Source organism: Nannospalax galili, unplaced genomic scaffold, assembly GCF_000622305.1.
Source record: "Nannospalax galili isolate Female #2095 unplaced genomic scaffold, S.galili_v1.0 scaffold450, whole genome shotgun sequence".
NCBI classification, from domain to species: Eukaryota; Metazoa; Chordata; class Mammalia; order Rodentia; family Spalacidae; genus Nannospalax; species Nannospalax galili.
Genome location: NW_008329134.1, coordinates 2,958,840 through 2,973,644, shown reverse-complemented (window position 1 = coordinate 2,973,644; position 14,805 = coordinate 2,958,840). Strand labels below are relative to the sequence as shown.

General features: G+C 34.5%; 1 protein-coding gene across 3 annotated transcripts in view; it reads right to left on the bottom strand.

The window, feature by feature from the left end:
* Window positions 1-14,805, bottom strand: part of Snx13 (sorting nexin 13) — a 147,300-nt gene that overhangs the window by 93,752 nt on the left and 38,743 nt on the right. For 2 of the 3 annotated variants that reach the window (XM_017798032.2, XM_008832713.3), the window contains exons 3-5: window positions 12,188-12,290; window positions 8,531-8,620; window positions 7,186-7,307 (exon numbers count right to left, since the gene is read on the bottom strand). In XM_017798032.2, coding sequence (XP_017653521.2) covers window positions 7,186-7,307; window positions 8,531-8,620; window positions 12,188-12,290 — 315 coding nt within the window. Of the gene's footprint in view, window positions 1-2,019; window positions 2,026-3,595; window positions 3,651-7,185; window positions 7,308-8,530; window positions 8,621-12,187; window positions 12,291-14,805 lie in introns of those variants that run through there. The other variant, XM_029563341.1, reaches the window with a different exon arrangement.

Here is a 14,805-nt window from a genome sequence, read left to right as displayed (position 1 = left end):
ATAAAAGGTTCCTTCTAACAAATGTAGACGAAAAAATTAATATATATTATTTCAAGTCATAATTTTTCCTTTACAGAGGAATGCTATTTAATTTACTGAAGTTTTTAAATAAAATAAAATTTACCAAATTTAGAAGGCATTTCCCTCTCAATTCATCAGAATATAACACTTAAAATGGTGAAAATCACCAAGTGATACAAATAATCACATACACGATTAAAACTTGTAAATCTAGATTTCTATTTCAACATAGAAATATAATGAGGGTGGAAAAAAACATTTTCTTGCAGGGCATGGTGGTGCACACCTTAATCCCAGTACTCCAGGGACCATTGTGTAAGAAGGGGGAGAAAGACTGTAGGACCCAGGAAGGAACTGCATGACCATATATGGAAATAGAGTCCTACAAGCTCCAGGGACCCTGCTCATATGATTCTATGGCAATGCTATCAGCATACAAAAGACTCATACAAATCCAGCCAGACAAAACCCTGCACAAAACTGGGGAAATGAACAGTAGATCCCAACCTTAGCTGAAGAAACACTGGCAACTGATTACTGCTAGGTGAGGAAGAGCTGATCTTCCTAAAACAAGAGACTCGAGATAGGCTGACGAGACCTCAGTGGGTAGATTTGCACTGAGGAACATCTGGGTACACCGACTTGACACACTGGGCCTTAACATTGATGACAGAGTATATGGGTTTCAGTGGGGGGGGTTAGAGGAGGGTGCCAGTGGGGACAGGGGTATAACAATGATTAAGATTGAGACATTCTGTATAAAATACACAAAAATTCAAAAAACAAACAAATAAATAATAATAAATAAAAAATAAAATTATGGCCAATGTCAGGGCTCTTTTTTCACTTTGCTTACCATATTCCCCCACATAATACCTACTGTAGTAAAAACATATGAGTTACTACACAATGAATCTTGTTACTAACACTTTTATTTCATTATTACTTATAAGGTATCACTTCTTGAATTTAAAAATAAGAGTTTATTTTTTGTCACGCCAAAAGATAAATGTTCATTCCACCCTAAGTTAAAAACAATAAACAAATACAGTAGGCCCCTAGAAGTTCGGGTATTTTGTCAATGGTTTCAAAAAAGAGTTAACTAGAAATGAAACAAGTTAATAAAGTTTTACTGAAGCACAAAACCAAAACAAAACCACTTAACAAGTTGCTTTAAACATAAATCTTGCATGCCTTCATATCCATCTCCAATACTACAATCTTCTCACTACTATCCAATTTCTAGATCTCCCATGACTACCATGTCCCTTCTGAAATTCAGTTTTCTGTACAGCCTGAGTCAATAGTTACCTTTTTTTTTTTTTTTTTAAAGTCTTTTTGAAGCAGGGTCTCCCTGTAGCCCCAGCTGTCCTGGAACTCACTATGTAGACCGGGCTAGCCTTGAACTCACAGAGATCCGCCTGCCTCTGTGTCACAAGTGCTGGGACTACAGGCATGTGCCACCACCCCTGGCTAACAGTTACCTTTTTAAATATATACAGATTAATACAAAACAAGAGCCTTGAAAGCTCTCGAGCTTTACTCCTAGAGCTATGCATGAATACATCCTCTCCAACGTTGTGAATCTGCACCCTACAGATTTCCTCATCATTTATTTTCACCCCTTCCCTCCCTGTCTGTTCCTGCAGACCCATAGGCTTTCTTTGTCATTCTCAAATTCAAATGGACTCTTCAAATGTGTCTAAGTGCTTCTGAACGACTATTCCCTCTGTCCTGCTCACCTCTACCCACTCTCCACACATTTGTTCTCCCACATTCACATGAAAAGTCCAACTGACATTTCAGAGCTATAATATAATCCCACATGGCAGCCTTCACTGACCTCTACCTACCCTCTGTACTATTCCCTAAGACTAGGTCAGATTCTCCAGTTACATATTCTGATATCAATCACCAAACTTTACACTTCTTATAGTACCATCTATAATTAAATATTTTCATTGTTAAATGAAAAAGAAATCTCAGTAAAGCACAGACTTTACTCTCTGTTTGATTTACAACTGTACCCCCAGTGGCTAAATAAAGTGTTGAACAATGGACCTCAATACATAATGATTTATTGATTTCTCTTTCAAGGCCAAAATATTGTGAACAGGTGCTTGGAGAATGGCCACACGACACATCCAACATCTTCTTTCTTCTTCAGGGTCTACAAGAGCACATATACAGAGAAGCTGTTTTTGCCTCTAAGCTACTTAATGCTAATGCCTTTAAAAGACAAGGACTGTTGAAAATGTGGGCTGATGGCTTGAACCGCTTTGCATGTTCCATAAATTCTAAGCAGTATACAGTTCATCACTAGTAACACAAAACAACACTAAAATAATTTTTTCTTCAAAAAGTATTAGAATGGCATTGATATCCTTGATTTACAACCTGCCAATTTGTTACCTATGAAATTCCATGGGTCACATCACATCCCAGGATTTGTTTTCTCTAAGGACACTTACAGCTCTGTACCTAGGACTACACCAACTTAACAAAAGAGAAGTAACAAATACAATGTACAGAAAACTAGTAATTAGTAACAGATAAATCTATTTATCAAAGGAGTCATGAATACACACTATTTTAACTGAAATTACATACAAATCTCTTAATATAAGAATAAGAACTTTTCTTTGACTGTGGCTCTGTTATTAAGATCAACATGCCATTTGAATAAATCACAAACAGCTTTGATTTTACAAGTATCATGGTTTTCTATCTCTTTAAAATGGCATGACAACTCAGTACATTTGTGAATGAAATGGAATGCAGGGTCTTTTAAGACTGTCTCTAAACATTTCAGTTGTATTTTGTACACTAAAACTAGGTTTGAGATATTCCAAAACAAGTTACTTAGTTGGCATAGAAACTGCCTTGTCATACTCATAGTTCTTCAATCTAAATTACCAGTTAATAAAACTAAAGAAGCTAGAACTGGAAGGTACAAGCTTAGAAACAATGACATGCTTTAATACACTTGGTTATCTTTCTTCTCTAAAGTACCAACGTTTGAGCCACAATATAGATTAGTTTTCTCAAGATGGGGCTCAGGAATTATACAAATGAATTTTATTAGGCTTAATGTTCAAAAGAAGTAGAAACAAACAGTAGTACATCAGCCTAACCTTAATGTTACTTATTTCAACAAGGGATTGGAGAATACTGTATAACTAAATATCAGTTTAGTTAGGAGAGTTTCCACAAGACAGCAAGATGGCTCAGCATAAAGAATTGGTCACACAAACATGACGACCTGAGTTTGATTCCTGAAACCCAATAAAGGTGGAAGGAGAGAATGAACTCCACAAAGTTGTCCTCTGAACAACACAGATGAGCACACATGCATGCCTTCACTCATTCATCATACAGACACAATAATAAAAAATTATATAATTTTTAAAGTTCCTATTACAATACTACAGAATGTGTTATTAAAAGAGCTTAAAATGTTGTTGAAGAGACACATAGAGAAGTAAGTAGAGACTAAGTGAGATGACATAATTTAAGGAGGCCTCTCAAGAATGAGCAATGCATGCATTGTTATCATCTTGCAGAAAGACTGGACAGAGAGGCTGGTTCAGCAGTAAAAGCAATCTTCACACTCAAAGCAAAATACTTTCCTGAAGAGTACCTTATGACAACATGACAAAAATAAAAGCTACTTTCCTCATAGAAACAGTGAAGTATTTTTCAAAGAAAATCAGTAAGAATAACTGTACATTATATTTTGTATGAGTGTATATACATATATATATGTAGACAAACATCTAAAGAATCTTACTATTTTAATAATTTTTAATTTTAGATTTATTATTAGTCGGGGAAGGGAGCACCCCACAGCGCACACGTGTAGGACAGAGAACAACTGTGTGGGGAGTCACCTCTCTCCATCCATTTATGTGAGTTTCAGGGATCGGACTCTGGTCATCAGACTTGTGGGGTAAAAGTCTTTACCTGTTGAGCCTATCACTAACCCAGAATCTCAGTTAATTTAGAACTGAAAAAGTCTCCAGAGAGAAAGACTTATGAGGAAGACAGACAGACAGACAGACAGACAGATACAGACACAGACACACACACACATTTTAAAAAATATTTTATTACTTTTTACAGAAAAATTCATTTTTAATGCAGTTGAAATTAAGATGTTTGCACATGTTTCTAATCTTTATTACTAGTCACAGTCGGTTACTTTCTGAGCTCCGATATAAAGTCATCAGGTAGATTTCAATGGTAATGTTTTTTACATCTATTAATTATTAAGGAGCAAATTTTTATGCTTTGAAGAATTATTTTTTAATCATTATTTTTTTAAAAAAAAACTACATGATTAGAAGAAGCATTTCACTACAGATTTAACATATTCAGTAACACACCCCAGAGCAAGAGTACATCTCTTTCACAAGTGGGTGCAAGTTTCTAGGTTCACAGTTGAATTAATAGTTATACAATACTGAACTCAGTATAAGCCCTGTAAGACATAAAATTGAATGAGTTTTTAACCTTTAAAAAAGACCTCCATTTCATTTTAGAATATATTGTTCCTTGCAGAAAGACTCATTGTTTTTGCTACTAACACTGAGATGTCGGTGCATGCATCTCTAATCTGTTATGTATCTGATTATCACTAATCATAATCAGTTGCACTTGGATCCTTGGAGCCTTTAATCCTACCACTCCAGGTGCAGAAGGAGGTAGACCTCTGTGAGCCTGAGGCCAGCCTGGTCTACAAAGTAAATTCCAGGTCTGCCAGAACAACACAGTGAGACCTTGTGTCAAAAAAATAAGTAAATAAATGAAAAACTAAATTGCTCACCAAATAGTATTCAACATACAAAATGTGGGGCTGGAGCGATGGCTCAGTGGCTAAGAACACTGGTGGTTCTTGCAGAAGACTCGGGTTCAAATCCCAGCACCCACATGGCAGCTAAAAACTGTCTGTAACTCCAGTTCCAGGAGATCCAACAGTCTTGTTCTCTGTGGGGATTGCACGATATGGGTGCACTTACCTACATGCAGGCAATACACACATACACATAAAAATAATAAATAAAAACAATACAGAATGTGCTAGAGTATATTAATGAGTATTTTGAAAGGAAACATAATTTTAAAAAGATAAATCAAGAGTAGTACCAACAAGCCAAAGTTACTTAGTATTTCAAAATGGAAAAGGATTTCCAATAATTACCAAAAATACTTGTAATAGCAGACCAAGAAGCTATAGTATATATTCTAGGCTGCGAAATCAGACCAAGGTCTTGTAAAACAAACCAGGGCTCCTAACTTCCAATTCAGTATTCTCTCTTACCTTAACAAAAACACAAAACTTCCTTGACCATAAAAGTTGTAAGTAAATGGGTGAAAAGAGAAAAAGACTCAAGTAAGTAGTTTTATATAACCATGTTAACAGAAATGGCCATTTGGTGCATGGTAACACTGTGTAAGAAGTCCAGTTCTACCTTATGTTCCACTCTTCACAGATGTCAAAGATCAGGTCTTCTAAAGAACTGAGATCTCAGAATATAATGAACAAATTACTAAGATGAAGGCATATAAAGCAAAGTCTGAAGACCACTTCTTAAAAAAGAAGCAAATGGGTTTTTAAAGTAGTCAAGCATGGTGGTGCAAGAATATTAGGAGGTCAAGGTCATTCTCTGTCATACAACGAGTTTGAGGCCAACGTGGTCAAAATAACACTGTCTCAGAAAGCCAAAGGACCCTCAGCCAGTGAGATGGCTCAGTGGGTACCTGCTGTCAAGAATGGCGGCATGAGTTCAATCCCTGGAACCATATGGTGGAAGGAGAGAACTGAATCCAGTGAGCTGTCCTGTGACCTCTACTTGTGCACTGTGGCATAAGCATGTGCACATACATGTTCGCGTGTGCGCACATGCGCACACGCACGCACGCGCGCACACACACACACACACACACACACACACAACCTAAATGCAATCCAAATTAGACCTCTGTATCACAGCCCTCCCCAGGGCTTAGGAAACATCACAGAAAAGAAAGTAGAAAGACTGTAAGAGCCAGAGGAAGTAGCTATCTGCAACAAAACAGCATTTGTAGGACATGACAAGGCCGTAGCACACATGAATTCACAGTGGCTGGGTCTGCACATACAGACCTTCACAAGACCAAGTCAATTAAAAAACACTTTTTTAATTTTAAAAAGGACGGGAAGGAAAAAATAAAAATTCATCTTACATATCTTCACTGCTGGTTAATGTTTTATTACCTTTTATCGCTACAAATCAATACATTCACAATAGTTACAATGAAATTATCTTTAAATTTCTTGACTTAGTTTTACTTAAGACATAAACTGAAAATCCAAATTATCTGTTAATACTTGTATTTCTTTTTAATGACTGTTATATATACATATTTACAAAAAAACCCGTTCAGATAAAATAAGACATATACTAATCTGTATGATTTTCATTTGATACATTTCCTGTTTATTTAATAATGCTTCTTAAATGATTCAATGGTAACTAAGCTATTCACTCCAGGATCAATAAAGTTTTTTGTCTAAAGAGCCAAATAACAACCGCTGCATTGCATGTAGTATCACTTCTGTTATATACATGGCTAATGAATGACATGAGAAGATGCTCAGTGTTGTTAGACATCAGAGAAATGCAAGTCAAAACCAAAAAGAAAGCTGGGAGTGCTGGCGCACGCCTTTAATCCCAGCACTCTGGAGGAAGAGGCAGGCAAATCTCTATGAGTTCAAGGCCAACCTGGTCCACCTAGTGAGTTCCAGGACAGCTGGGGCTACAGGGAGACCCTGTCTCAAAAAGGAAAACAAAAAAACAAAAAGAAATACCACCTTATTCCTATTAGGGTGGATAGAGACAGACAGACAATAACAAGTATACACTGTTAGTGGAAACGTAACACTATGCAGGTACTTTGAAAAGGTTTGCATTTCCTCGAAATAGTAAACCAGAATTTATACTTCTAGGTATATGCCCAAGAGAAATGAGAACATCTGTTCACACAAATGATATGTGACATTATCTCATGATAATAATTTACTATTCTACTTACCTTTTAGTTAATAATCCCCTTTCAATTGGAAGTTATTTTCCCTTTGGAATAATCTAAATTTTCTGCATAAATAAAATTCAGCACACTTACCTTGTAGCAAACTGAATGAGTGCGTTTTGAAGAGTTTGCCTAATTTCAAGAAGAAATGTTTCATCATCACTTAGTGTATAATACCAATACTGGACATAATCCCTCAAGGAAAACTGGATAACCTATAACAGAAATTTTGGGGGAAAATACAACTTTTTAGGATTTAAAAATAGTGCAAAATAAAATACTAAGATGATTACCTGATGACTAATATTCTTCTATACATTTTAAATTGCAGTAATACATACCTATCTTCGTTATAAAAATTTCATGATAAAAAAATAAATCCAAAAAATTTTAGCTTTATAATATCCCAACTCATTCACTCCTCAATTTTTTAAAAAACTAAACATTATTGATGACTGTCCGAATTCAGATAAAAACAGAGTTTGTCAGGGAAATATATTTTTAATGCTGTAATATAATGAATATTCCTAATCAGTTTGATAGGATGATATAAACCAATGCTAATTAACACTAATTTTAAATAAAAGATTTTCTTAGATTCTATCATTAGATCCATTGCAATCTAATTAAAAACATAGTACAGGAGCTAACTTAATTCTATTAATACCTTTAATACAGAAAGTATTCATTTAGTCTGTAAACAGCAAATGTATAATTTTTATAATCACAGAAGTTAAATACAGGTTTATTTATAAAACATTATAAGTTAAAGTATAGCTTATTTATAATGATGATATAATCAAAAACATCAACAGAAAAAATTTGAGAGAAATTTCAATTTTTATCTAATTTGAATTTTTAAAAATATTTTATTTATTATTTTTATGTGTGTAAGTGTATTGCCTGCATGTATGTAAGTGCACCATTGTTGTGAAATGCCCACAGAGGTCAGAAGAAGGTACCAGATTCCCCTGGAACTGGAGTTACAAATGGTTGTTAACCACCATGTGGGTGCTGGGATTCGAACCCATGTCCTCTGCAAGGCAGTCAGTGCTCTTAACCTCTGAGCCATCTCTCCAGCCCCCCTAATTTTAATTTTTAAAATTTTTAATCAAACCAGATATATGTATTTTTTAAGTAATAAAACTATTACAAAAGTCTAATTTAGTAAACTCCTAAGTTTCCTCATCAGCAAGGGTAATACTTTATTATAAATATCATCAAATATCAATAATTTTTCATTGTTAAAGATGTAATCAATGGCTTTTCATTAAGCTGCCTCATTATAGGTACTTAATTAAGTAGCATTATTAAGTACAAAAGACAAAGACAGCATTGGCATAAAATGTCAGCACCTTAAATAGTTAAAGGTACAGCTTAGAAAAGAAATAACTTAGCACACAATATTGTAATTCAAATACCACATACTGAAACTCACTTGCTGGAGAGGTTCATCAATTATATTGGCACCCGTCAATCTTCTATCAATCTTAATAGTTCTGGCTTCCCGCTTCATTTCTTCTAAGCACTTAAAGAAAACCATAGTATGGGGCTGAGCAGTTTCTTGATTTCAAATCTCTCCAATTTACTTCAAATTAATAACCCATTATACTTTCCCTTAATCTTCCAGCCAATAATTTCTTGAAATAAGTTTAAGCCAAATATGATTTCTCAAGATAATACTAGATATCCAAAAAATTGATTATTATTCTCTATAGTCAATGTTATTTTAAATGTGGGAAAAATTTAAATGTATAGGTATAGTTATAGTATTGCCATCTTTCAAAATATCTGAAGTCAAGATACTCTCTTTGCTTTCCCCTCTCTTTCCAGCCTCCAAAAGTATACTAGCTACTAAATGAATACATTTTAAAGTTGGTATTAATTAGAGACAATTTTAAGCAACTAAGGAAAATGCAGTTTTCTACTTTACCACAGACATGAACTCAAAAGCCTAGGAATAGGAGAAAAAAGCAGTGGGACTCTCTTAAAAATATAAATCGCGGCACCAATATATACAGTTATACATTACCTAATATTCAGTAACTATGGATCAAACAGGCAATGATAGGCTTACAAGATTACAATGGAGGTGAAAATTTCCTATCACCTAATGAAGAAGCAAGAGTAAAGGAAACTACAGGTGGCAAAAAAAAAGAAAAGCTCGACAATTCACAGTGAAAAGTTTAGGAGAAGTTTTTGCAGATTCAACAAGCTCCCTAAGTATCTGAAAGCATGAACCCCAATACTAAAATGCTTTCACTAGGAGAAGAGAATTTTTATGGTGCATTATCTGCTCACAATCAAGCTATCTTGGACTGCTTCTGAAAAGACTGGCCCTTCCCCAGGAAGAGCCTCAGGCAGGCCCTGCAGGAGGGATCCAGAGGGAGCAGCAGTATCACAGAAGATGAGACTGTGTGCATCACTTCCCTGAAGACATCTAGGGAAACAAGATGTAGAGGGGAAGACAAGGACTTGATGAGCCTGGTCCTGCTTAAGTCTAGATTAAGTTGTGTACTTTTACAATGTGTTTGTGTTTTCAATTCAAGGATGTAACAAAAGTCAATAACATTTTTTAAAAATTTAAAGCTTATAAAATATAGTTACAAGAACAAGATTAATTTATTACTAAATAATATTAAATTTAGTATAGTCTGTGTACAATATTGTCATAATTATCTTTGGTTGTCAACTTGACACACTGGGAAAGGGACCCTTAATTGGGGACTTTCCTCTAACAGACTGGCCTGTGATGAGTGAGGTGGGAGGGCCCAGCCAAAAGGGAGGAGGTTCTGGGTTGTCTAAGAAAGCAGGAAAGGCACAGGCCAGGAGCAAGCCAGTAAGCAGCATTCCTCTGCAGTGTGCTTCAGTTCCTGAATCCAAGTTCTTGCTCTGAGCTCCTGCCTCAGCTTTTGTGATAAACTGTATGATATAAGGTGACATAAATCCTTTCCTCCATCAAGTTGTTTTTGGTCAGTGTTTTATCACAGCAACAGAAAGCAAACTACAACAAGTATTTGTATAAAGTCTATGAATTGGGGCTGGTAAGAAATTGAATCAGTGTGTAAAGGAGCGTGTCACCAAATCTGATGAGCTGAGTTCAATTCCTAGGACATATATGTTAGGAGAGAAGTGACTACCACAAGTTGTCCTCTGACCTCCACATATGTGTCATGCATGTACGTGTGCACATGCACACACACACACACACACACACATATACAGATGTGTTTTTTTTTTTAAGTCTATGAATTGGAGAGTAATGTCCTAGACCTTCACATTCTCTCCCCACTCTAATTCACACACTGACTTAATGGGATCACCCTGTAGTCTCTAAGATCCATTCATAACAAGCAGCACACTTAAGTGTACCAGCTTTTATCTTTTTGGCTACATTCTCATTCTTTCTTTTCTAAGTCTGGAAGACACAAATACTTATTACCATTGTGTTTCAGTGGCCACAGTATTGAATAAAGAAATATACTGTCAAATTTTTTGCCTAGAACAAAAGCTGGACCACATACCTAGGTGTGTAGTAGGCTATACCATCTAGCTTTGCTTCTGCACTCTTTGATGATCACACAGATGAAATCACCTAGCAATGTGCTTCTCCTATTAAATGACATACCACTACATATAAAATGTGTGTTTTTTTAAGGTATAACAGTGAACCACTAATTGTTTTTCCATTTCATACTTAGAAATCACTTTTTTCAAACAGCAAGTCAAAACTATTTTTTATCATCTATGAAAAAACAAATTATGAAGACATAACTAATCATGACTATGATTTGTGACTATTTAGGATCTTTCTTTTTTTTAGGTCTTTTTGAGACAGGTCTCCCTATAGCCCCAATCAGGCTGGCGTTGAACTCACAGAGATCCACCTGCCTCTGCCTCCCAAGTGCTGGGATTAAAGGTGTATGCCACCAAGCCCAGCTCACTATTTAGGATCTTAGTTCTTAAAATGTTTCCTGCTCTCTATCATGTACCTTCCAAATGAATGGAAATTGCAGAGCTAAAAAAGAAAAAGTCTATTTCCTCAGAAAGTCTTACAAGCAAAATCAAATATGTATTAATGAAAGTTCTAAAGAAATAGAAAAAAAAGGTCCAGACCTTGAGGACAATGTGTTTAGCAAAATTAAGCAAACAGAAAGACAAGGTAAGTGATGTGGTTTCTCTCATATGTGGAATCTAAGACGACGGATGATCAGGGACAAGGAATGAACTAGGGAGAGGGAGAGAAGAGGAAAATAGAGGGCAAAAGTTTAAGAAGATATAATCAAAGCCTGACAGTCCTTATAGGGAAATGTCACAGTGAAACCCACTAATTTGCATATCAATATGCATTATTAATTATAATACACAGTATAAAGAAAAAGTTTAAAACATTATAAAAGATTAGTTTAATCAACATAAAAAGTCTGTAGAATAGAGTGAAATTCTTTCATTTCAGCATATACTACTCTACATTATTTCTACATCTACATCTTAGTGTGTGAGGGACTGGAAAGTTATCTTACTACCAGCAATTCCAGAACATTTCTCTCTTCACATAAAAATGAAGCGAACATATCCCACAAAAAAATTGTAAGCACTGCAACTCTGAGTACATAGTACCAAAGACCTATTTCATTTATAAAACCCAACACTTTAAAAAAATAGAAAAATAGCAGTATACAAGATAAAATTAGACATGAATTATTACAACTACAGACACTCTATAACTTAATTGCAAGCTATGCTTTTCAAACTATAAGAGTACATTTTCCTCTGATTCCTATTCAGTTTATTTCATTCAAAACAGAATACTGACATTCCTAAAAATTGTATCTATGACACTTTGAGGTTAAAACAATAGGAAAACAAATTAACTGATTTCTGCTTTTCCTCAAATTTCAGTCCTACTTTTTACATATAACACTAAGAAACTTTTGAAGATGTTTAAAATGTATGTTTTAGGTAAGATCCAGTAATCCCCCATAAATGTGGAACACACATTGGTGCAGAAAGCCTTGCCCAGCCAACAGATGACTGTATTACCCTCACCACACAGAGCTGCACTGCAAGGTCTGTACTCCTTCATACTACTTACCTTAGGAACTCCAGCAGATGTTGGAGGAAGAAAAGAGTGTTCACACTGCTCTAGGTATTTTTCTGAGTTTGTTTTCCCAAACAAGAGAGTAACCACTAAACCCCTAGGGGAAAAAATAATAATTATGGATACAAAACCAAAGTATTTTTATAATTTAACATATTTATTATCGAGTATATTTTTCAGACATCTTGGCTTACCATTTCTTAGAAACTAAGTCTGGGAATTTGGAAGAAACCCAGATTGAGAATTTTTTGTCTTTTTTTTTTTTTTTAAGTTTCTGAAGTTTAAAACACCTACAAACATTTTGAGTAATATAGTGCTTTTTCAATATTTTGCTCAAATATATTTCACTTCAAAAAATGTCAATTTTTAAATTTTTGAAAAATCAGTCCTAAATAATATAAAATTAGCCTAGCTAATAAACAATAAGGTCAAAATCTATGGTTGTGATCTAATTCTATAACTCTGTTAACTAATTACAGTGATACTGATATTAATATATCTTGCTGCTATGACTACAGAAAAACAAAAAAGGAAAAATGACCCAATTTATGACTTGCTTTAAAATAAAGCTAGAATTAGTAAAAGAACTATAAATGTAGCCCTAAAAGACTCCTTTTAAAATAAAGGACCAAGGTGCAGTACTACTTGTTTAGAGCTACATCACTGTAGGTATTTACAAAATGTTAACATTATTTCCTATATTTTAAATTGACCAATGAACCAAAGATTTGGATGTCCACAAAAGAAGAAAATAAAATTTTAATCTTATGATTCATACAAGTGAAACCCTCACAGGAAGTTTACAAAAACAGGAGTGACAGAAGGGAATGATGAGAGTCCCTGTTTGTCCCCAGCTGCCCTTTCACTAATCTTCCAGTACAAGGCATATAAAAGGTGTAGGATGAGCGGCAAGCAAAGGGGAGTCAAGTCAGCTCCTGAATTAACTCAGCTTTTATTTGTTTGTTAGGGACTGGCTTCAGAATTAACAACAAATTTCACCTGTGGTATATCTGATAGTACTAAGATTCAAGTTGGCCCTGTATTTCAGTTTTATCTGATTATTAAGAATACTTATAAATACAATAAATTACACTTGTACTTTTACAAATCATGACTGATAAAATATTAACCTTTATTTATGATGCAATAGTAAGGAATTAAGCTTAAAGAACAGTTGAAATCACAAAGGACTTAGTTAATAGTTTCAATTATGATGCTGGAGTAAAAGTTGTGGTGACAAATTCTTACATAAACCACCCAATAATGTCGTGAAGTAACAATAATGCACTGACAGTATACTCCACACATAAAAAACCTGTGCATCTTATTTTCTGAAAGTGTTTTTAGTATTTGTAAGCAAAGGGCTGTTTTAACTGTAAAAATGCATCAGCATCATTTTAGATTAGGCAAACTACAGAACATTTTAAAATTTAAGCTCTTTTAACAAAAGTGGGGGGTGCTGTCCAGAGGAAAATATATTCCTTTCAAATATACACTTTACTAAGTAATGAAACTAACACAAACACATCTTTAAAAACTTAATAAAAGACCAAAACTAAAAAATGATTTTGAATTTAGGAAAGGTCATCATTTGACGTCATGAAGTTTATTTTTGTTGCTTAAATTTACAATATTTTGAAAACTACAAAGTTAAATTAAATAAAGAACAACCATTCATCATAATTAAAGCCAAAGTAAGAAAGACTTAGAAGACTGGTTGACTGAGAAAACCAAGAATGTTCAATGAGATAATCCTCTCTGGCTGGGTCTCCTCAAGTCATTTTCTAGAACTGTCCTTATCATGGCAGTGAGCTCCACTGATATCCAGTCTAGTACAGAATCATACCACTTCATGATGTAGCATAATCTTCGAATTTCAGGCCCCATTTACATACTCTAACCACTACCTGAGGTGCTTTTTCTAACCTTCCAATAGGCCTTCAATAGTCTTTACACACTTTCCAATAGTCCAATGTTATATAAAACTTTTAGAGAATTCTAAATATTCTTAAGATTTCTGGAAATTATTCCTTAATAAATTAGAAGATTCAGAAAGGGGTCAAGAAGATTTCTGATAACTCATAAATGAACAGATTGATGACCTTTCTCTATTTCTCAAATTTTTTATGTAATTAATTGTTAAGAAATGATTCTCACCATCCCCACCATCCAAGAACTCTCACCTATGTCTCTAAAGCTACAATCTCCTCTTTCCAAAGCAAAATACTTTTGCTTCATTTGGACAAAATGCTTATTCTACTTGTGAAATTAGTAGGATCGCTACCTTCCACAGAAACAACTCAAGAAAAATCTTTCTAGTCAGTGACAGCAGTCTTGAGGTTGCAGGAAAACTGCAATTCTTGGAGTTTAACTAGGTATCTTCAGGTTTGGGATCTGTACATTTGGTTTCAGACATTCTGTACAAACATTTTTTATTATAAATAAAGATATTCTTTCTGAACTCAATGTTATCTGATTCCTGTGGCTCAAACACGTTTAATTATTTTAGTACAAAATAATCATATCTAGACTATTACTAAGGCAAGATTGTATCTAACAAAAACTTAGTTTTGTGGAGTCTTTGACATAACAACCCTAGTTAAGTAACATTT